The sequence below is a fragment of the Engystomops pustulosus genome, chromosome 7, assembly GCF_040894005.1.
Source record: "Engystomops pustulosus chromosome 7, aEngPut4.maternal, whole genome shotgun sequence".
NCBI lineage: Eukaryota > Metazoa > Chordata > Amphibia > Anura > Leptodactylidae > Engystomops > Engystomops pustulosus.
This window is the reverse complement of record NC_092417.1, coordinates 13,146,743-13,170,077: the sequence shown is the minus strand read 5'-3', so window position 1 is coordinate 13,170,077 and position 23,335 is coordinate 13,146,743. Positions and strand designations below refer to the sequence as shown.

The 23,335-nt window shown below is 47.4% G+C and overlaps 1 protein-coding gene across 4 annotated transcripts in view; it reads left to right on the top strand.

Annotated features, from left to right (window-relative positions):
* Positions 1-22,823, top strand: part of LOC140069299 (NACHT, LRR and PYD domains-containing protein 3-like) — a 76,947-nt gene extending 54,124 nt beyond the window's left edge. The window contains exons 6-13 of one of the 4 annotated variants that reach the window (XM_072114833.1): positions 42-1,740; positions 6,482-6,652; positions 11,206-11,376; positions 12,049-12,219; positions 14,625-14,828; positions 16,750-16,920; positions 18,725-18,895; positions 21,726-22,823. In XM_072114833.1, the coding sequence (XP_071970934.1) occupies positions 42-1,740; positions 6,482-6,652; positions 11,206-11,376; positions 12,049-12,219; positions 14,625-14,828; positions 16,750-16,920; positions 18,725-18,895; positions 21,726-21,813 (2,846 nt within the window). In that variant the 3' untranslated portion in view covers positions 21,814-22,823. Of the gene's footprint in view, positions 1-41; positions 1,741-6,481; positions 6,653-11,205; positions 11,390-12,048; positions 12,220-14,624; positions 14,829-16,749; positions 16,921-18,724; positions 18,896-21,725 lie in introns of those variants that run through there. The other 3 variants (XR_011848772.1, XM_072114831.1, XM_072114834.1) reach the window with 3 other exon arrangements.
* The last annotated feature ends 512 nt before the right edge of the window (positions 22,824-23,335 follow it).

Sequence of the window (23,335 nt, the reverse complement as noted above, 5' to 3'; positions counted from 1 at the left end):
GTCTTGGAAATCTGATGTGTCTGTTTTATTGTTATTCCTAGATATCCAGAGACATCACATGAATCATCTGAAGAACCAAACGGAAAAACTGGTAGAAAACAAACCTCCAAGTTGTGACCAGAGGGAGGAGAGTTTTCCACTATGTACACGTTATGTGAACCTCATCATTGTCTCCACTTATCACTTTAGGGAACGTTACGAGAATGAGCTCATAGAGACCGGGGTAAAACATGAGAAATTAGTTAAAAGAGCACAAAATGACTTATTGCCCATTTCCCCCAACAAGATTTTCCGCTGCTGCCCCCAATCCGGACAGGTACCACATATGGTGATGGTGGTTGGAGTGCCCGGGGTAGGAAAGACCACACTGATGCAGAAGATTGTCTATGACTGGGTGAAGGGGGATCTCTATCAAAGATTCTCTTTTGTCTTCTTCTTCAAATTCCGGGAACTCAACCAATGGGATAAGGTTAGCCTGGAGACCCTGATCCTTCATCATTACCCATATCTGTGGCAGCAGCTCAGGAACATCCTACAAGATCCAGAGAAACTTCTCTTTATATTTGATGGATTAGATGAAAGCAATCAGACAATGAATTTTACACCAGATCACTTGTGCTCCGACCCCAAACAGCCGGAACGTTGTGGTCACATTGTGGTCAGTTTGGTGAGAAAGTCTCTTCTTAATGGTTGTTCTGTTCTGATGACCAGTCGCCCGACCAGACTGGCATCAATGGATTGTAGGGTTTTCCATAGAATAATAGAAATTACTGGATTTTTGGCAGAAGAAAGAAAGATTTACTTTGACAATTTCTTCAGTGACCCTGAACTGGCAGAAAAGGCTTTTTCCTATGTGAGGCAGAATGACACATTGTACACGTTCTGTTACCTCCCGTCCTACTGCTGGATCATCTGTACAGTATTATCCAGGAGCTTCCAGACAACAAGTAGTGACCAGCAGGTCTCATTATTACCCAGAACCGTGACCCAGCTCTTTGCCATATTTGTGGCCAACATCCTGTCCAATCACAGCCTGGAGAAAAGTGGCGCCCAGAAGCTCCTGCAGTCCATCGGATGGATGGCAGAACATGGGGTCATGAATCACAGGATTATATTTGATCATCGAGATCTGGAGTCTTTCCATGTGGACAATAAGTCAAAGCTCTTATCAAGTTTTCTGATGGAATCGGAGGAACCTGTGTCCTATTCCTTCTTACATCTCACTGTCCAGGAATTCTTCTCTGCCTTTGTGCATTATGCTGATTATTCTCCTGAGAAGTTACAGAAATCACTAGAAAGAGCCAAATCCTATCCTGATGGACGAGGTGAGATATTCCTCCGCTTCCTGTGTGGTCTATCAGATGCCACCACCAGGTCACTACTAACCGGATACCTGGACACACAAGCAGCTCAGGCCTCCAGAGAAGTCATCACTTGGCTTGAGAACTTTATTCTAGAAGAACAAAGGCTGGAGAAAAGTAAGGACAAGAAGCGCCATCTTCTCCGGACATTCTACTATCTGTTTGAATCCCAGAACAAGGATCTGGTGCAGGAATCATTACAGTCACACAGAGTATTTGACTTTTCTGAGGTTCGCCTGTCGGCCCTAGACTGTACGGTGTTGGCATTCATCATGGAAACCTGCACACATATAGAAGAACTCAATCTATCTCAAGGTTCCATAGAACCCGAGGGGTTACAAAGAATTATACCAGGGTTGTGTAACCTCCAGAATCTAAGGTAAAATTCTCATTACATTCCATCATTGTGTTGTATAACATTTGTATTTCGTGAGTAAGTCTATCATGAAGCAGATATGGATCAGATTCCAAGTAGTAGGTGCCAATTTTTTATATAAAAATAAATATGTATAAGCCACCAAGCCCTTATTAACCACATCAACCTCCCACACCCAAGCCACAAACGCCATACCACACGTCCCCAACCATGTCCTCCTCCATCTATACCATATTAACCACATCACCAGGGCTGCCATCAGGAGTGGAATAGTCGGAATCCAATCCCGGCCCCAGCCCAAGATTCCGAATCCACATCTTCCAGCCCGATCAGTTCTACATTAGTGGGATCTGACCTGGAAGGATCCAAGCCCGGCCCCAGCCCAAGATTCCGAATCCACACCTTCCAGCCTGATCAGTTCTACATTAGTGGGATCTGACCTGGAAGAATCCAAGCCCAGACCAGATCCCATCAGCTTTCAGTTTTAGCAGTGGAGTACTGGAGCTTACAGATACAACTTCCAGCAGTGTATGAAATAGAGGAGATATAGGGGCACATTTACTTACCTGGTCCCTGCGCGATCCCCGATACGGACTGTCTGACAAGGATGAACTCTGCCGCGATTCCTGATGATCAAGCGCCCGATATCCTGCATGTGTCGCTTCCTCGCTCAAGTCTGCCGGAAGTTCACCTTCTTCTTCCCGGTGCATGTAAGTACTTGGGCTTGCAACACAATTTTTAAGTTAAATCCCACGGTTTGTCCGAATCCGTCGGATCGTCTCGCGGCACGCCCCCCAATTTGTGTCCCATGGAAGCCAGCGCAGCTTCACCGAAAAAGGATCATGTACGCCAAATACCTGTACAAGCCATGCTGGTATGGTAACATATTTATTTAGTAACCTTGATTCTGGTACTGTATCTATTTAGTAATCATGTTTCTGGTGCTGTATCTATTTAGTAGCTTGATATGGTGTCATATCTGTATAGTAAGCTTGGTTCCATTGCTGTTTCTATGTAGTAATCTTGGTCTATGTCATGTATCTATGTAGTAATCTTGGTCTATGTCATGTATCTATGTAGTAATCTTGGTTCTGGTACTGTATCTATGTAGTAATCTGGGTTCTGGTAATATATTATTATATATTAATCTTGGTTTTGGTAAGATCGTGCACCCGATATCCTGCATGTGTCACTTCCCCGCTCAGGTCCCCGGAGTTCACCTTCTTCTTCCTGGTGCATGTAAGTGCATTGTCCGTGTATAATGCGCTGTGCGGGGAGTCACTAAGATCGTGCGTCCTATATCCTGCATGTGTCACTTCCCCGCTCAGGTCCCCGGAGTTCACCTTCTTCTTCCTGGTGCATGTAAGTGCATTGTCTGTGTATAATGCGATGTGCGGGGAGTCACTAAGATCCTGCGCCCGATATCCTGCATGTGTCACTTCCCCGCTCAGGTCCCCGGAGTTCACCTTCTTCTTCCTGGTGCATGTAAGTGCATTGTCTGTGTATAATGCGCTGTGCGGGGAGTCACTAAGATCCTGCACCCGATATCCTGCATGTGTCGCTTCCCCGCTCAGGTCCCCGGAGTTCACCTTCTTCTTCCTGGTGCATGTAAGTGCATTGTCCGTGTATAATGCGCTGTGCGGGGAGTCACTAAGATCCTGCACCCGATATCCTGCATGTGTCACTTCCCCGCTCAGGTCCCCGGAGTTCACCTTCTTCTTCCTGGTGCATGTAAGTGCATTGTCCGTGTATAATGCGCTGTGCGGGGAGTCACTAAGATCCTGCACCCGATATCCTGCATGTGTCGCTTCCCCGCTCAGGTCCCCGGAGTTCACCTTCTTCTTCCTGGTGCATGTAAGTGCATTGTCCGTGTATAATGCGCTGTGCGGGGAGTCACTAAGATCGTGTGCCCGATATCCTGCATGTGTCACTTCCCCGCTCAGGTCCCCGGAGTTCACCTTCTTCTTCCTGGTGCATGTAAGTGCATTGTCCGTGTATAATGCGCTGTGCGGGGAGTCACTAAGATCGTGCACCCGATATCCTGCATGTGTCACTTCCCCGCTCAGGTCCCCGGAGTTCACCTTCTTCTTCCTGGTGCATGTAAGTGCATTGTCCGTGTATAATGCGCTGTGCGGGGAGTCACTAAGATCCTGCACCCGATATCCTGCATGTGTCGCTTCCCCGCTCAGGTCCCCGGAGTTCACCTTCTTCTTCCTGGTGCATGTAAGTGCATTGTCCGTGTATAATGCGCTGTGCGAGGAGTCACTAAGATCGTGCACCCGATATCCTGCATGTGTCGCTTCCCCGCTCAGGTCCCCGGAGTTCACCTTCTTCCCGGTGCATGTAAGGGCATTGTCCGTGTATAATGCGCTGTGCGGGGAGTCACTAAGATCGTGTGCCCGATATCCTGCATGTGTCACTTCCCCGCTCAGGTCCCCGGAGTTCACCTTCTTCTTCCTGGTGCATGTAAGTGCATTGTCAGTGTATAATGCGCTGTGCGGGGAGTCACTAAGATCGTGCACCCCATATCCTGCATGTGTCACTTCCCCGCTCAGGTCCCCGGAGTTCACCTTCTTATTCCTGGTGCATGTAAGTGCATTGTCTGTGTATAATGCGCTGTGCGGGGAGTCACTAAGATCCTGCACCCGATATCCTGCATGTGTCGCTTCCCCGCTCAGGTCCCCGGAGTTCACCTTCTTCTTCCTGGTGCATGTAAGTGCATTGTCCGTGTATAATGCGCTGTGCGGGGAGTCACTAAGATCCTGCGCCCGATATCCTGCATGTGTCGCTTCCCCGCTCAGGTCCCCGGAGTTCACCTTCTTCTTCCTGGTGCATGTAAGTGCATTGTCCGTGTATAATGCGATGTGCGGGGAGTCACTAAGATCCTGCGCCCGATATCCTGCATGTGTCACTTCCCCACTCAGGTCCCCGGAGTTCACCTTCTTCTTCCTGGTGCATGTAAGTGCATTGTCCGTGTATAATGCGCTGTGCGGGGAGTCACTAAGATCGTGTGCCCGATATCCTGCATGTGTCACTTCCCCGCTCAGGTCCCCGGAGTTCACCTTCTTCCCGGTGCATGTAAGGGCTTGGGCGTGCGACACAATTTGAAAGTTAAATTCCCGCGCTCAGTCACCAATCACCTCTGCACAATTACTGTATAAATGGGGAGGAGCCACTGCATCCATGTTGATACTGTGCAGGCAAACATAGTAGACACATAGTAGCAAGATGAGCTGCCTAGTCCTGCAGGGCCCCTCGCACTGTGGGCCCCATATCAGCTGCTATGGCTGAAATAGTGGTAGTTGCACCCCTGTATTTGACACAGACATCTTCATTACTAAATGTAATAAATTGCATGCTCATGCACCTCATAAATATTTCCAGAATCTAAATTATTTGTGACTCCGGTCTGCGCCAGTCACTGTACCCATGACTCCGGTCTGTGCCAGTCACTGTACCCATGACTCCTGTCTGCGCCAGTCACTGTACCCATGACTCCGGTCTGCGCCAGTCACTGTACCCATGCCTCCGGTCTGTGCCAGTCACTGTACCCATGCCTCCGGTCTGTGCCAGTCACTGTACCCATGACTCCGGTCTGTGCCAGTCACTGTACCCATGCCTCCGGTCTGCGCCAGTCACTGTACCCATGACTCCGGTCTGCGCCAGTCACTGTACCCATGACTCCGGTCTGTGCCAGTCACTGTACCCATGACTCCGGTCTGTGCCAGTCACTGTACCCATGACTCCTGTCTGCGCCAGTCACTGTACCCATGACTCCGGTCTGCGCCAGTCACTGTACCCATGACTCCGGTCTGCGCCAGTCACTGTACCCATGCCTCCAGTCTGTGCCAGTCACTGTACCCATGCCTCCGGTCTGGGCCAGTCACCGTACCCTTGACTCCGGTCTGTGCCAGTCACTGTACCCATGCCTCCAGTCTGTGCCAGTCACTGTACCCATGCCTCCGGTCTGCGCCAGTCACTGTACCCATGACTCCGGTCTGGGCCAGTCACCGTACCCTTGACTCCGGTCTGTGCCAGTCACTGTACCCATGCCTCCGGTCTGCGCCAGTCACTGTACTCATGACTCCGGTCTGTGTCAGTCACTGTACCCATGACTCCGGTCTGTGCCAGTCACTGTACCCATGCCTCTGGTCTGCGCCAGTCACTGTACTCATGACTCCGGTCTGTGTCAGTCACTGTACCCATGACTCCGGTCTGGGCCAGTCACTGTACCCATGACTCCGGTCTGTGCCAGTCACTGTACCCATGCCTCCGGTCTGCGCCAGTCACTGTACTCATGACTCCGGTCTGGGCCAGTCACTGTACCCATGCCTCCGGTCTGGGCCAGTCACTGTACTCATGACTCCGGTCTGTGCCAGTCACTGTACCCATGCCTCCGGTCTGGGCCAGTCACTGTACCCATGCCTCCGGTCTGTGCCAGTCACTGTACCCATGACTCTGGTCTGCGTCAGTCACTGTACCCATGCCTCCGGTCTGTGCCAGTCACTGTACCCATGACTCCGGTCTGTGTCAGTCCCTGCATTGACATCTACACTCCCTGTCAGTAACGGCACCAATGGCTCCAAACTGTGTCACATTAATTATTCCCTATGATTTGTACAGCACTACTGCATAGTACAGCGTCATATATAGAACATTACTTATTAAGTTGTCAATGAGAAAACCTGCTGATTGCACCTGGATATGTGATATCGCTCATAAGCTGCTGTATTTATTGTTACAGTGTGGCTTATAATGATCTACCACACACGGCCTGTACCCATCTGGCATCTTTAATATGGAATAACCAGTCTCTGAAGACACTTGACCTGTCTGATAACAACCTGTCTGGTCCTCACCTCAGTGACCTGATGGAGGCGCTGTCCAGTCCAGATTGTGGAATAGAGGAATTACAGTGAGTATTTGTGGAACAATTCCATAGCTCCAAACCCTCCCGGATCTGGCGGCACAGTCACGTTTTTTGAGGGAGGAGGGAGAGCACAATATGAGGGAGAAGGGAGACCACAATATGAGGGAGGAGGGAGAGCACAATATGAGGGAGGAGGGAGAGCACAATATGAGGGACAAGGGAGACCACAATATGAGGGAGAAGGGAGACCACAATATGAGGGACAAGGGAGAGCACAATATGAGGGAGAAGGGAGACCACAATATGAGGGACAAGGGAGACCACAATATGAGGGAGAAGGGAGACCACAATATGAGGGACAAGGGAGAGCACAATATGAGGGAGAAGGGAGACCACAATATGAGGGACAAGGGAGAGCACAATATGAGGGAGGAGGGAGAGCACAATATGAGGGACAAGGGAGACCACAATATGAGGGAGGAGGGAGAGCACAATATGAGGGAGAAGGGAGACCACAATATGAGGGAGGAGGGAGAGCACAATATGAGGGAGAAGGGAGACCACAATATGAGGGAGGAGGGAGAGCACAATATGAGGGAGGAGGGAGAGCACAGTATGAGGGAGGAGGGAGAGCACAATATGAGGGAGGAGGGAGACCACAATATAAGGGAGGAGGGAGAGCACAATATGAGGGAGGAGGGAGAGCACAATATGAGGGAGGAGGGAGAGCACAATATGAGGGAGGAGGGAGAGCACAACATGAGGGAGGAGGGAGAGCACAATATGAGGGGGCAGGGAGAGCACAATATGAGGGAGGAGGGAGAGCACAATATGAGGGAGGAGGGAGAGCACAATATGAGGGAGGAGGGAGAGCACAATATGAGGGAGGAGGGAGAGCACAATATGAGGGAGGAGGGAGAGCACAATATGAGGGAGGAGGGAGAGCACAATATGAGGGAGGAGGGAGAGCACAATATGAGGGAGGAGGGAGAGACCAATATGAGGGAGGAGGGAGAGCACAATATGAGGGAGGAGGGAGAGCACAATATGAAGTAGGATGGCGAACAGAAGGCCACAGTATAAAAGGAATGGAGGGCAGGGGACCACAATTGGAAGGGGGGTGTAGGAATAAAGAATGCATTATATATAAGTGAAAGAGAGATACATTTAAGTGGAGGAACTAAAGAGGGGCTATTATATGTTGCTGAGGGGGTATTATACGGGTCCTTAGGGGCTTGGCCCCAGAACGGGGCATTATTCCATGTGGGGGAATAAAGGATAATATTATAATATGTTTGGGGGTGGGACAATGCGCGTGGTTTAGAAAAACGGAGTGTCAATTTGTCCCTCTTTCTCTAGCCCAGATGTGAGGTATGCAATTCAGTCGCAACAAGAATTTACTTAAAGGAATATTCCCGCGAAGACAAGATTCTCTAATGTAGTCAGCATAACAAAATAACACATTCTCTAATCCACTGTTTTTACCAAAAATCCAGCATTTCACAGATATAATTCTAACCTGTCTCTATCAGTCCTGGTGTACACAATTTTGGTTGCCCCTGGACCCGACCGTGGATCTTCTGACTTTAGGGTCGGGAGGACATATTGTTCTCCTGTCTGATGCTTCACTGAGCTCCTCTCTGCCTCCAGCCCTGATCCTTGCATTCAGGGATGAGCTTACACACACACACTGACTTCCTGCTGGCAAGCAACAGCACAGCGTGAGGAGAATAAAGCTAAAATCTACGAAGACGATCAAATGTTCATCGTTTCACTCAATTAACGTAAAAAAAAAGAGAGTTTGCTATAAGATTGTTCTGGATAGGAAAGTGTTAATAACATCAACATTAACATTATCCCTTATGGAATATAGCAACATACTGGGGCTCATTTACTTACCTGGTCCTGTCACGATCCAGCGGCGCGTTGTCCGACGTGGATTTGGGTATTGCCGGGATTCACTAAGGTCGTGCACCCGATATCCACTAGGTGTCGCTGCTGCGCCGAGGTTACGCCGGAATTCACCATCCTCTTCCTGGTGCATGTAAGTGCTTGACCTTGCGACACATTTTGTTTTTTAAATTCCGCAGTATTTCCGAATCCGTCGGGTTGTCCGACAACCACGCCCCCGGATTTCTGTCGCATGAAATCCGGCGCGATTACGCCAAAAATTCTTGCTAAAAAAGTGCCTGCGCACTGCCGGATCCTCCTGACCGCTGTAATTGAGATCAGGTAATGTGCTGACATAGCGCTGCACACGATCTCCCAGAGAGGAGCCTCCGCACTGCTCTTTCCCGGGTGTCCTAACATGTCTACTCACTGCAGTCAGCCAATGGCTCACTTAACCCCGCCCCTAAAAGGCTTAACACTCCCTCTTTTACTGACTGACCAGTCTGAGGCTCCCTATTATATATTTATTAGGGAGCCATTCAGGAGCCAGAACAGCCGGCTCTTCTTAGTGAGCAGAGCCTAATGAGCCAGTTTACCAAGAAGAGCCGGACTTCCCATCACTACGGCCTGCAGGACCTGATTGATCACATGCTTTCTACATCACTCAAGGTCCTGATACTGGCGAGAATGGGGACATGCTGCGCTGTAGTGATGGGAATTCCGGCTCTTATTAGTGAGCTGGCTCATTAGGCTCAGCTCACTAAGAAGAGCCGGCTCTTCTGGCTCCTGAATGGCTCCCAATTAAATATATATTAGGGAGCCGCAGGCCAATCAGTCACCCTATGCCACTCCCCTTTTAACCTGATTGTATCGGGTTAAAGGGGGGTGTGGTGAGCCGGTTAGTGGTTGTGGTTAAGTGAGCCATCGGCTCGCTAAGGTGAGCTGGCTCCCGACGACACATCACTACTGTGCTGGGACAGGGTAAGAAGAAGAGGAGGGGAGAGGGGTTCTGTGTGTATGTATTCATGCGTAGAGTAGTTTGCGATGTGCTCTATATGTGTGTAGGAGAGCTGTGTGTGTGTGTTTATGTGTGTAGCAGTGCCCGGTCAGTGTGTGTGTATTTGTGTATGTAGCAATGCCCACTGTGTATAGCAGTGCTGTGTATGTGCAGTACTGAGTGTGTTCCTTGTTCCTATTTCTGTTTGTGTAAATGTATGGATGTAGCAGAGCTGTGTTTGCTGTGCTTTTGTGTGACCAACAGGTATATTTTATCTGGTATAAAATATTTTTTTTCCTTTTTTGGAAGACTAAATCTGGGGTGCGTCTTACAGTAAGGAGTGTCTTATAGTCTGAAAAATACGGTAACCAATACATTTAAATAACCTGTAAACTTTCAATGAGCAGCAGGTTTAGGTGCCAATTTTGAAACATTAAAAGCATGTGAAATAATTACAATTTCCATGTAAAAACTGGAAAAAAAAATCAGGAAAATAAAGATACATAAGGCAAATGTTGCACAGAACATCTGGAAACTAAAGATACTTAAAGGGAGCCTGTCACTGGGGTCCTAATTTTGACTAAAAACAGGTTGCAGAAGCCCATCACACCTGCAGTGCAAATATGCCTCTCTGCCTTTTCTAAGCATTTTTATTACAATGTAATTGTGTGTTATAACTTACCTTGCACCCTGACAAAATCCTGGGGTAGTCCCAGGGGTTGAGCTTTGGTTTGGATGCATTTCAAAAAAACAACATGTGACTTGTCTGTGTTACTCACTCCTCAGATCTTAGCCCCCACCTTTGTGCTCCTGTTTAGCTCTACCTCCTGCTCCTTCTCAGAGATCACAGCCTGGTCTGCCTGACATCAGTGGGGGAGGGATAAGCTGTACAGGAGCACAAAGATGGAGGCAGCCTGCAGCTCAGCCAAGTCACATGTTGTTTTTTTAAATGCATCCAAACCAAAGCCCAGCCCCTGGGACTGCCCCAGGATTTTGTCAGGATGCAAGAGTAAGTTATAACACACAATTATATTGTAATACAAATGCTCAGAGGAGGCAGAGAGGCAGATGTGCACGGCAGGTGTCATGGGCTTTTACAATCTGCCTTTAGTGAAAATGAGGTCCCTGGTGACAGGTTCCCTTTAAGGCACAGTACAAACCAAGGTGTACTAGGGAAAAGACAGCAAAAGTCACAAAAATAAGAAAAGTCTCTAAAATTAGAGAAAAAAATCTGCAGGAATAAATATACTCGTCCCCCTATGTGTTGCAATAATCACACATTTCTGACATACCATAAAGTGAGGACATTATTGAAGAATTCTGGATTTCTAGAACATGGAAAATCACGGCACGGTGGCTGAGTGAGTAGCACTTCTGCCTTGCAGAGCTGGGGTCCTGGATTCGAATCCCACCCAGGTCAACATCTGCAAAGAGTTTGTATGATCTCTCTGTGTTTGCGTGGGTTTCCTCCGGATCCTCCGATTTCCTCCCACACTCCAAAACTTACTGTTAAGTTGTTTAGATTGTGAGAGCCATGGGGACAATCTGTCCAGAGCTGCGTAATCTGTGTGCGCTAGATAGGAATTATTATTATCATACAGCCGGCAGCATACACCAATAATGAGAGGCGGCTTCTAGAGAGAAGATTTATGGGTTTGATATGAACGTTGTATGGACAGGTCACCCACCTCTTACCTTCTTATTTCTACAGCCTGGCAAATAATAATCTACCAGACACGTCCTGCGTCCATCTGGCCTCTGTAATAAGGAACAACCCGTCCCTGAAGAGACTTGACCTGTCTGATAATCACCTGTCTGGTCCTCACCTTAGTGTCCTGATGGAGGCGCTGTCCAGTCCGGCCTGCAGGATAGAGGAATTACAGTGAGTATGAGATGTATGTACAGGTCACATTCATCCAATTCTAATGATGGACTGCAACAAACCTCACGGCCCTGAATTCATTTCAAGTTTCTTTAACCCCTAACCGACATGTGACGTAACTGTACGTCACATGTCAGTTAAGGATGTATGGAGCAGGCTCGTGGGCTGAGCCCACCCCGTACATAGCAGGTACTAGCTGCATTATGCACCTAACACCCATGGCTGACGCCCACGAATGGTGCTGGCACTGACTGCGGGTCTAAAAGGGAACCTGTCACCAGAGACCTTATTTTAACAAAAGATAGGTTGTATAAGCCCATTACACCTGCAGTGCAAATAGGTCTTTCTGCTGTTTATAAGCATTTGCATTACAATATCATTGTGGGTTATAATTTACTTTGCACACTGACAGAATCCTCTGTGTAGTCCCAGGGGTTGGGCTTTAGTTTGGATGCATTTCAAAAAACAACATGTGACTGCTCAGCTGTCAGCCCCCCACCTTTGTGCTCCTGTACAGCTGCTCCCTCCTGCTCCTTCACAGGCCTAACAGCCTGGTGACATCAGACGGAGGGGGAGGGGCTGTACAGGAGCACAAAGGTGGGGTCTGAGAGCTGAGGAGTGAGCACCACAGACAAGTCACATCACTCACATCTCCATTTCTGACTATTACAGACTGGCATATAATGATCTCCCAGACACATCCTGCATCCAGCTGGCATCTGTGATAAGGAATAACCAGTCCCTGAAGAGACTTGACCTCTCCGGTAACTATCTGTCTGGCCACATATTCATGGACTCCACGGAAGATGCGTCCAAAAGTATTTACAGAGTGGAAAAATTAGCGTGAGTATAAGAGATGTGATTTTCGTATTCGCTTTCCAGACGTTTTCGGGGATTGTCCAGGGGATTGTGTCGCACGCGATCGGATTATGTCTCAATCGCGTCGGCTTTCACGCAGCACAAATCTGGGGGCGGGCCGTCGGACGATCCAACGGATTCTGACAACGCGCGGGATTTAACATTTAAAATTGTGCCGCATCCAATGCACTTACATGCACCGGGAAGAAGGTGAACTCCGGTGGACCTGAGCGGGGAGCGACACATGCCGGATATCGGGGACGCAGGATCTACGTGGATCGCGGCACAGTGCATCATCGTCGGAGAGTGTGGATTGGGTATCGCGACTCTTACGGCTAAGTAAATCTGCCCCATTATTTCTCACAGGGGGCATGTCCAGGGAGAAAAAATGTATATACTAATTGCCCTTGTGTTAGCCTTCACACAGAGAAACCCTAAAGATAAGAGCTATAATGAAGACACAATGGGTTTAGCGCAGAATTGCCCTGGGTTTTTGGCGCACACGATTGGATTGTGGCGCATCGGCTTTCATGCGACACAAATCGGGGGCGTGGCAATTGGACAACCCGTCGGAAAAAATGCGGAATTTAAAAAATGAAGTGTGTCGCAAGATCAAGCACTCACGTGCACCAGGAAGAAGCAGGTGAACTCCGGCGGACCTCGGCACAGCAGCGACACCTGGTGGATATCGGGCGCACGACCTTAATGAATCCCGGCAGACCCGAATCCTCGTCGGACAATGCGCCGTGGCATCGCGACTGGGTCATTTCTTAACATTCTCACACTGCATGAAGTCTCCAGTCATATCGATGGCTGTACACAAATCTTGATCTCCAAAACGGTATCTTGTAGAGCAGTGGTGGCGAACCTATGGCACGGGTGCCAGAGGCGGCACTCAGAGCCATTTCTGTGGGCACCCGGACCATCACCCTAGCACACCAGACAGGACTTGAAGGAATCTTCCTCCAGTTCCAAACAACTTAAAATATGTTGCTTTCAGTCATATTTTGATACTTACTTTGATACTTGTGACTGTAGGAAGAGGGAGAATGTGTAGACAGGGCCGAATTATCTTTGGAGGACCTTCTGCTGCCCCATGATTCTTTGTGTACAGTGGGACACTGCAAAGAAGCTAAAATTATGAAAAATTTCCATCTTTCTTCTGCTGTCCTCAGGAGGGAAATATAAAGTTGTTGAACAGGGAGCAATAAGTTATGGCTTTAATTTTTGGATGGCACCTCGCGATAAATAAGGGGGGATTTGGGTTCAGTTTGGGCACTCGGCCGCTTAAAGGTTCGCCATCACTGTTGTAGAGGATTATATCTTTGACAGATGTGTATGAGATGAGACATATGCGAGTGCACATACAACACTCTATTTTATGCTCTGTAGGTGAATGCCAATTGGGTTAGTCCCGATCGATGGTAACTCCCTTGGCAGCATAGGCCTACAACCTTCTGATACTTTAAGAAATGACATATACTCAACTCACTTCCTGTTCCCAAGGCTTCTGGTCCCCATAGAACAGGAAGTGATGACATCACAACCATTCAGCAAGTTATCCAATGTTACCAAATTCAACAGGCTACCTCCTCCAATGGGGGTTGAGAGGGACGGGTTACAAATTACAAAATTAGATTTCCCATTCCAAATGTTAAGGACACAGCTCACAGCGATACTATCATTGATTTATGACATTAGTCATGGATTCTAATTTTCTTTATCTTAGTTTGGCGTCATCTTACATATAGCTGGTGCAAACCCGGTCATCCTTCAAACACATGAGGCTTCAAGTGATGATATTCATGGATAGGGCCTGTGGATGGGGGCTAACTTTTTCGTGGAAAAACTCCTTTAAGGTGTTAAGCACAGAAAACATGGCAGTAACGATTTTACTTGGCTGTAACAGAGTTCTATTAACGCTGTACAGGCGGTCCCCTACTTAACGACACCCGACTTACAGACGACCCCTACTGAAAGACGGACCCCTCTGCCCCCTGTGACCTCTGGTGACCTCTCTGGATGTTACTATAGTCCCAGGCTGCAATGATCAGCTGTAAGGTGTCTGTAATGAAGCTTTATTGATAATCATCGGTCCCATTACAGCAAAAAAAATTTCACTGGGGCAAAAAAGAAAATTTGTCTGGATCTACAATTATAAAATATACAGTTCCGACTTACATACAACTTCAACTTAAGTACAAACCTATGGAATCTATCTTGTATGTAACCCGGGGACTGTCTGTGTACACCTAGGACTCATCTTAGACTAAAAATACTCCTCAAAAATGTCGAGGAGTATTGTTACCCTTCTGCGACCTCTGGGGACACCTTTTCTCCATGTTCAGGTTCTTTGGACATGTCACCCACTTCTCATCTTTTTGTTGCAGGTCGATCAGGGGTGAAGTTATCTCAGATTTGAGTTCTGCAAGAAAACAACATCACTCTATGAAGCAGTGTACCCTATTATGTCCTGAAGCCCACTTTGCCTACAGCGATCAGTTCATACCGGACTGCAGGAACCAGGCTGTAGAACACTTTGGTGTCCTGATGGAGGCGCTGTCCAGTCCGGCCTGCCGGATAGAGGAATTACAGTGAGTATAAGGGAGGTGAACAGGAGTAGACATGGGAGGAAAATGTTTACATTGATTTTATCCACCATAGACAAGTGGGCGCCATACGCTTAGATCCATGACTTATTTTGCAGTGTGAGCTGCAGTTTTTATTGGTAGGATCTTTTTAGTCCCTACAACTTTTACACTAATTTTTTATTCCCTTTCTAGTGGAATGTTTTGACCAATAAATTACAAATCTGGCATTTCATATATATTTTTATATTTCTGGCATGGAAGAGAAGCAACCATTGGTTATCGCCAAGTTACTTTACCTTAGGCCACGTTCGATGGAAGCCAATTGCAGAGCCTATGGTGAGCTCACTTTGGTCTCTAGCTACTGACTCCATGGGGCACATTTACTTACCCTTCCCGTCGCGATCCCCGCTGTGCGTTGTCCGACCTGGGTTCGGAGCTGCCGCGATTCACTAAGATCGTGCGTCCAATTTCCTACATGTGTTGCTTCCCCACTCAGGTCCGCCGGAGTTCACCATCTTCTTCCCGGTGTATTTGAATGCTGATCTTGCAACACAATTTTAATTTTAAATTCCGCGGTTTGTCCCAATCAGTCGGGTTGTCCGACGGCCATGCCCCCGATTTGTGTCGCATAAAAGCTGATCGCGTGCGCCAAAAACCCGGGGCAATTCAGCGCAAAACGGAAAAATTTGGGAAACCCGACAAAATAGCGGTCCACGGACCCTTAGTAAATGAGCCCCCATGTCTATGAAGTCCTGCAGTCTTTCTTCAAATTGTTGCATCCTTCATTAGGATTTCTCGTTGCTAGACATATCATGCTGGCAGGGGAGGATTTATGATATCCTCTTTTAGTGTGCGTTGGTTGTGTGTTTCCAAATTAATTAAAAGCATATTGTAAGGAATGACTCCTTACTTTTTTTGTTCCCTTGTTCTGGCGGCCCCTATGTCTGATGTGCAGACACCTGTCCTATTCTTCCCTGTTCTGGAATGACTCAGACAACTGCTGATTCAAGTCTCACGTGCCACTGCCCTGGGCAAAATCAGCACTGTGCAAGATTTATTTGTTCTATCAGTCTATATAGAAAAGCAGGGAAAAAGTAGAAAAGGAGGAGCAGACAAAGCATAACATATCTTCTTGATTGGAGAGTATTCTGCTGGCGTCACCACAGGGAATTCCTGAAATTCCTAAGCCTCAAAGTTTTAGGTGCGGTCCACGATGCTGTCGCAGTTTATAAAGACATGGTATAATGTATGTTTGGTGGTTTGAAGAAATAGGGCTGGTGACAGGTTCCCTTTAAAGGGGTTGTCCGAGTTCTTGAAAAAAACTAAAAGTGGCCGGGAGAGGGCTGCTTAAAAAAAATAAAGTCCTACTTACCTTCCGGTATCCAGCGCTGTTGTCACTCCGGTCCGGGCGCCATGTAAACAAACATGGCCGCCGGAGCAGCGCTGGACTCAGCTTCCGGCCGGCCGTGGCCGGGCACGCCTACCCGTCCCTATACACAGCATTGTGTATGGGGGCCGGAAGGTTGTCAGGTCCGGCCGGAAGCTGAGTCCAGCGCTGCTCCGGCGGCCATGTTTGTTATACAAATTTTCAACAGCTTAGTAATTTCTCTCTGTATTTGTCACCCAACCCATGATATAGATTGGATTATAATTTTTCCAGTTTCTGTTACGCTGTTGACTCTGGCTTTTCTTTTCCCAACAATCTGCTTCCAGACTTTCCTGTATTCTGTCTTTAGTGGTCGGTAACACATGTTCCAACACTGATTAAGCGGTGACTGAAATGTTATATGGCTTACGCCATTCCAGACATCCACCATGTACGAGAGGCTACTTCTAGTCATTATATAGATTTTACTAATATCCGGGGACATTTTCTTTATACTAATGTTCTATGAACCCATATCTTATTATCTTATTCTTACAGTTTAGGTGAGAATGATCTACTTGACACGTCCTGCACCCAGTTGGCATCTGCAATTAGGGCTAACCAGTCCCTCAAGACAATCAATCTGTCAGGAAACCTTCTCTATGGTCCTCAGTTCAGTGATTTGATGGACGCTTTATCCAGCCAATCTTGCACCATAGAGGAATTACAGTGAGTATTAGAGAAGACATTACAGTGAGTATAAGAGATGTGTACAGGAGGAGACATTACAGTGAGTATAAGAGATCCGCACAGGAGGAGACATTACAGTGAGTATAAGAGATGTGTACAGGAGGAGACATTACAGTGAGTATAAGAGATGTGGACAGGAGGAGACATTACAGTGAGTATAAGAGATGTGTACAGGAGGTGACATTTTGGGAGTATAAGAGATGTGTACAGGAGGAGACATTACAATGAGTATAAGAGATGTGTACAGGGAGATTACACTGAATATAAGAGATGTGTACAAGAGGAGACATTACAGTGAGTATAAGAGATCCGTACAGGAGGAGACATTACAGTGAGTATAAGAGGTGTACACCAGGATACATTACAGTGAGTATAAGAGATATGTACAGGAGGAGACAATACAGTGAGTATAAGAGATGAGTACAGGAGGAGACATTACAGGGAGTATAAGAGATGTGTACAGGGGGAGACATTACAGTGATAATAACTAGGGCCTATTCTAACATTTTTGCTTCCTATTACGAAAATAAACTATTTCCCAGCATCCTTTATATTCCCCCAAATAATTTATAGCATCTACAGCTCCCACAATTTATTATATATACCACACCCCTTGAACTACAGCACCTTGCTAATTTATATACACTCCCTATTTATATACAGTTTCCCTAATTTATTTTATAAAAGCCCCCATATACATACTCCCAATGTAAATGATATACAGTACTCCATATAATGCCACCCTGTTTAATCAAAATTCATCCCTTATATACAGATTCCCACTTAGACAGCATATATAGCTATGCCAACCCCACTGCCACACAGCTCCCTCCAGTATACAACTCCTCCCCTTAGTATTACACAGCCTGCCCCCCCAGTCTACACAGCCTGCCCCCCCCCAGTCTACACAGCCTTCCCTCCCCCAGTCTACACAGCCTTCCCTCCCCAGTCTACACAGCCTGCCCCCCCCAGTCTACACTGCCTTCCCTCCCCAGTCTACACAGCCTGCCCCCCAGTATACACAGCCTTCCCCCACCCAGTATAAAGAGCCTGCCCCCACCCAGTATAAACAGCTTGTCCCCCCAAAATACACAGCCTTGTACTTTTATATACAGCCTGCCCCCAGTATACAAAGCCTGCCCCCCCCATTATACACAGCCTTGTACTTTAATATGCAGCCTGCCCCCCTCCCCAGTATACACAGCCTCACCCCCAAGTATTACACAGCCTGCCCCCCCAGTATACACAGCCTGCCCCCCCAGTATACACAGCCTCACCCCCCCCAGTATACACAGCCTCACCCCCCCCCCCAGTATACACAGCCGCCTGCCCCCACCCAGTATACACAGCCTTCCCTCCCCAGCATAAACAGCCTGGTACTTTTCTATACAGCCTGCCCCCCAGTATACACAGCTGACACCCATAAAAGAAATAATTCTTGTACTTACCTCCAGCCCCGGCTCTCCCCCACAGCTCATCTCCTGCCGGCAGCCGCATCATATAGTAACACAGGCCGACCTGTGTCCTGCAGAGCGCACAAGGGCAACGTGCTGCACCACTCTCCCTATCCATTATTTCATTGCCTTAAGGGCCCCGTTGTAATTGATTATTCAGGTAGTACGGACTTGCCAGCGTTTGGCTAGTCCATACTACTGATGCCGAAATGGCGCCTCTTAAAGGGTCCAATTTAAATAAGTAATTAACAAATAATCTTTAATGTTTCTTTGGGTAAAGGGGTTTAAATCTATACATTTGTGTTCAACCACCTTTCATCTTATTATAGATTGCAATATAATGCTCTACCAGACACCTCCTGTATCCAGTTGGCTTCCGGAATAAAGAATAATTCTTCCCTAAAGAAACTTGACCTGTCTGCTAACAATCTGTCTGGTCCTCACCTCAGTGACCTCATGGAGGCGCTGTCCAGTCCGGCCTGCAAAATAGAGGATTTGATGTGAGTATAAAGGTAGATTCTGTGTCAAATCTCAAATCAAAATCCACACATCTGGCTATGAAACCCTCATGCCCCCCCTTCTTTTAAAAAAGTTTTTATATGCCCCAATTCCAAACAGAAAATTTGGTAAGTTACTTCCCGTGGCTCTCATGGCTGTAATAGAGGGACAGTACTACTCTCTTCCAGGATCCTATACAGAAGCAGCATTGTACAGTAGGATCACAGTACAGTACATAATTGATGCTTTCTAATCCTCCGCCCCCTCCCTCCAAAATTTTTTTATACATTTTCAACAATAGGGCATAGCAACCCCAAAATGGTATCACTGGAAAATGCATCTCATCCTTCAATAATAATAATGGCGTCACATGGCCCCCCCTAACGGAAAAGCAAAAAGTTCCGCTACATTCCATTGGTGAAAATTGGCTAATGCAGGGCCCTCCCCCTTCTTGCACCTCGCTGTGTGCGCCCGTATAACACGTAACATCCACATGTGGGGGGGTCTCCATACTCGTGAGAAATTGCCTAAAATATTTTAAAGATGTGTTTTCTCCTTTTATCTTTTGAGAATGTGTAAATTTTGGGCGCTAAATGAAGGTATTACCGGCAAAATTAGACCATTTTAAACCTCCCCTCTATTTTGTTTCAATTACTATGCAGCGCTCAAAGGGTTACAAATCTTCCAGAAAGTAATTTTGCATAGTTTGAGGGGTGTACTTTTGAAAATTGGGGGGGGGGAGGGTGATTCTAATAATTTATTTATTCAAACTCATTAAAAAAATGATCCCAAAAATGTAGACATTTCTAGAAAAAAAAAATTTTAAAACCCCTTTTTGGTTTGTAAGAGGTCTACCGTCATATACGAATAAAAGGACTGGTGAAAACATAGAGTTGAGATATGGGAAATGTTAGTAAGTAACACATTTGGGTGGTAAAATCCGTCTCGAAAGCAGATAATGGGGCAGATTTACTTCTCCGGTCCTGTCGCGATCCCGCAGTGCATTGTCCGACCAGGATTTGGGTCTGCCGTGATTCACTTACTGGGTGCGCCCGAGTTCCTGCATCCGTCGCTGCTGCGCTGAGGTCCGTCGGAGTTCACCTTCTTCTTCCTGGTGCATTTAACTGCTTGATCTAGCAATACAATTCCGTTTTTAAATGCCACGCCCCTGATTTCTGTTGCATGCAAGCCAGCGCCAATGCGCCACAATGTGATCACGTGCGCCAAAAACCCGACGAAAGTGCGGTGTACGGACCCTTCGTAAATGTGGCCCAATGTGGAATTTTGAAGATGACGAATTTCTTAAAATTTGGCAAATTTTATTTTATTTTTTTTATAAATAAACGCAAAACATATCAACCAAAATCTACCACTAACATGAAGTACAATGGGGAACATTTACTTACCCAGTCCTGTCGCGATCCCCGATCCGGACGGTCCGATGAGGATGAAGTCCCGCCTGATTGGATGCGACACAATTTGAATTTTAAATCCTGCGGTTAGTCCGAATCCGTCAGTTTGTCAAACGGCCACTCCCCCCAATTTGTGTTGCCGTCCTATCGCTTGCGCCAAAAAACCCTGTTAAATGCGGCGCAAATCGTAAATAGTCGGGAAACCCGACAGAAATGCGTTGTGCGGACCCTTAGTAAATGAGCCCCAATGTGTTATTTTGGCAAGTTAAAAGTGTTTAAAACTTATAACTATATAAAGCGACACCTGCCACTGATTACACAAAGAGGCTGAGCCTTAACGTAGAAACTGGCTGCATCCCGAAGGGGCTAGAAGAGACATACTGTAAAAAATGTATACATAATTAAAATCATGACACATTGGGGCAGATTTACTTACCCGGTCCATTCGCGATCCAGCGGCGTGTTCTCTGCGCTGGATTGGGGTCCAATTGGGATTTATTAAGGTAGTTCCTCCGCCGTCCACCAGGTGGCGCTGCTGCACTGAAAAGCATTGGAACGCGCTGGAGTACACCAAGCCGGGCTGAGTGAAGGTAAGTGCAAGCTCCGCGACAGATTTTTTTTTAAAAATGTGGCGATTTTTCCGAATCCGTCGGGTTTTCGTTCGGCCACGCCCCCCCCCCCCCCCCCGATTTTCGTTGCGTGCATGCCAGTGCTGATGCGCCACAATCCGATCGCGTGCGCCAAAATCCCGGGGCAATTCAGGGGAAATCGGCGCAAATCGGAAATATTTGGGTAACACGTCGGGAAACCGCGAATCGGGCCCTTAGTAAATGACCCCCATTATGTGTTACACATGACCTGGTCTATAATAATAACTATCCTACATGTAAAAACCATAACGGAAAAATCAGCCCAATGTTCAAATCCTCGCGCCCCATTCACTTCTATGGGACTTCCTGGTCACCCGACAGTCTAGATGGGCCTGGTCCGGGGGACGTCTGGCCCCTCATTCCCCTAGTCACCATGGGTCACTACCAGCGACCACCCAAATGACCTTGTTTTCGTCTCTTAGCCTAAATAACTAGGTGTGGTTTATATGGAAAAGGTAACTGATGAGACAATTCATGAAAATTGTTGTATAAAAGAAACCACGATTGGCGAAGAATTCAGTAAAAAAAATCATAAAGATTTGTTTAGATCTATCAATACACTCAATCACCAAGCACCCGAGACCAAGAAGACACCTGAAAGTCCCACCGCTGATCACAGAGATAAGCGGCAGATGTCCTACATATCTATGGGGGGCGTCATGTGTCCTACACAAGACTCCGACGTCCCCGGATTGACCCACTGAGCGAGCGGAGCTCCTGTGACTATCCTACAACATAATACCGGGGGTGGGGGTCTCCTCTCATTCCAGGTTATCCAGCAATGAATTGACTGAGGAAGAGGTGGACGCCATAAGGAAGGTAGAAACACAAAGGCCAAATCTGAGGATAGTTCTCTAAAGGCTAAGGAGCCTTGGAGATGACAGGACTTGTGATGGACTTTTCCTGGAAGGAGGATCCCAGAAGATGACGAAATGTCTTGTCATGATGTCCCAGGTTATAAACATCCCAGGATATCATCCCATGGATATCATGGAGAATACGGCACTGCGAAGTCCAGGCTCCTACACATTATAGGGTCACGAGTTTACCCGAAATAAACATCTTTTCCATCACAATTGTATTCTATCTTCTCATGTAACCTGCTCCATCAGTCACACACAAGTACAGGTAAGTAGTCGCACATTGACCTTACAGTCCACACAACGTAATCAGTATCCGTCTTTCTTCTTTACTTTTACATCATGTTGTATCTACTCATTGCTTTGGCCAAAAAATAATTTTACCCAAATTTTATGATGTATCCAGCTTAGTGCAACCAATTTTCGATATCAAACCAAACTAAGCCCACTCTACCGGGACATAGACTCATTCCGATCATTAAAGGGGTTTTAAAAGTAGAACTGTTTGCGGCTGAGGGAGGAGCAAAATTAAGGAAAACTTGAATATCTCTGTTTCTCCATTCCAGCGACTCTGTCCCTCTTCCCCTGAACCTGGCTTCACTTGAACCAAAGCTGGTGTGGCCCTCGGTGACCATTACGACAAGGATACGTCCGGCGCAATTCACTAAGGTCGTGCGCCCGATATCCTGCATGTGTCGCTTCCCCGCTCAGGTCCACCGGGGTTCACCTTCTTCTTCCTGGTGCATGTAAGTGCATTGTCCGTGTATAATGCGCTGTGCGGGGAGTCACTAAGATCGTGCGCCCGATATCCTGCATGTGTCACTCCTCCGCTCAGGTCCCCGGAGTTCACCTTCTTCTTCCTGGTGCATGTAAGTGCATTGTCCGTGTATAATGCGCTGTAAGGGGAGTCACTAAGATCCTGCGCCCGATATCCTGCATGTGTTGCTTCCCCGCTCAGGTCCCCGGAGTTCACCTTCTTCTTCCTGGTGCATGTAAGTGCATTGTCCGTGTATAATGCACTGTGCGGGGAGTCACTAAGATCCTGCACCCGATATCCTGCATGTGTCGCTTCCCCGCTCAGGTCCCTGGAGTTCACCTTCTTCTTCCTGGTGCATGTAAGTGCATTGTCCGTGTATAATGCACTGTGCGGGGAGTCACTAAGATCCTGTGCCCGATATCCTGCATGTGTCGCTTCCCCGCTCAGGTCCCCGGAGTTCACCTTCTTCTTCCTGGTGCATGTAAGTGCATTGTCCGTGTATAATGCGCTGTGTGGGGAGTAACTAAGATCGTGCGCCCGATATCCTGCATGTGTCACTTCCCCACTCAGGTCCCAGGAGTTCACCTTCTTCTTCCTGGTGCATGAAAGTGCATTGTCTGTGTATAATGCGCTGTGCGGGGAGTCACTAAGATCCTGCACCCGATATCCTGCATGTGTCGCTTCCCCACTCAGGTCCCCGGAGTTCACCTTCTTCTTCCTGGTGCATGTAAGTGCATTGTCCGTGTATAATGCGCTGTGTGGG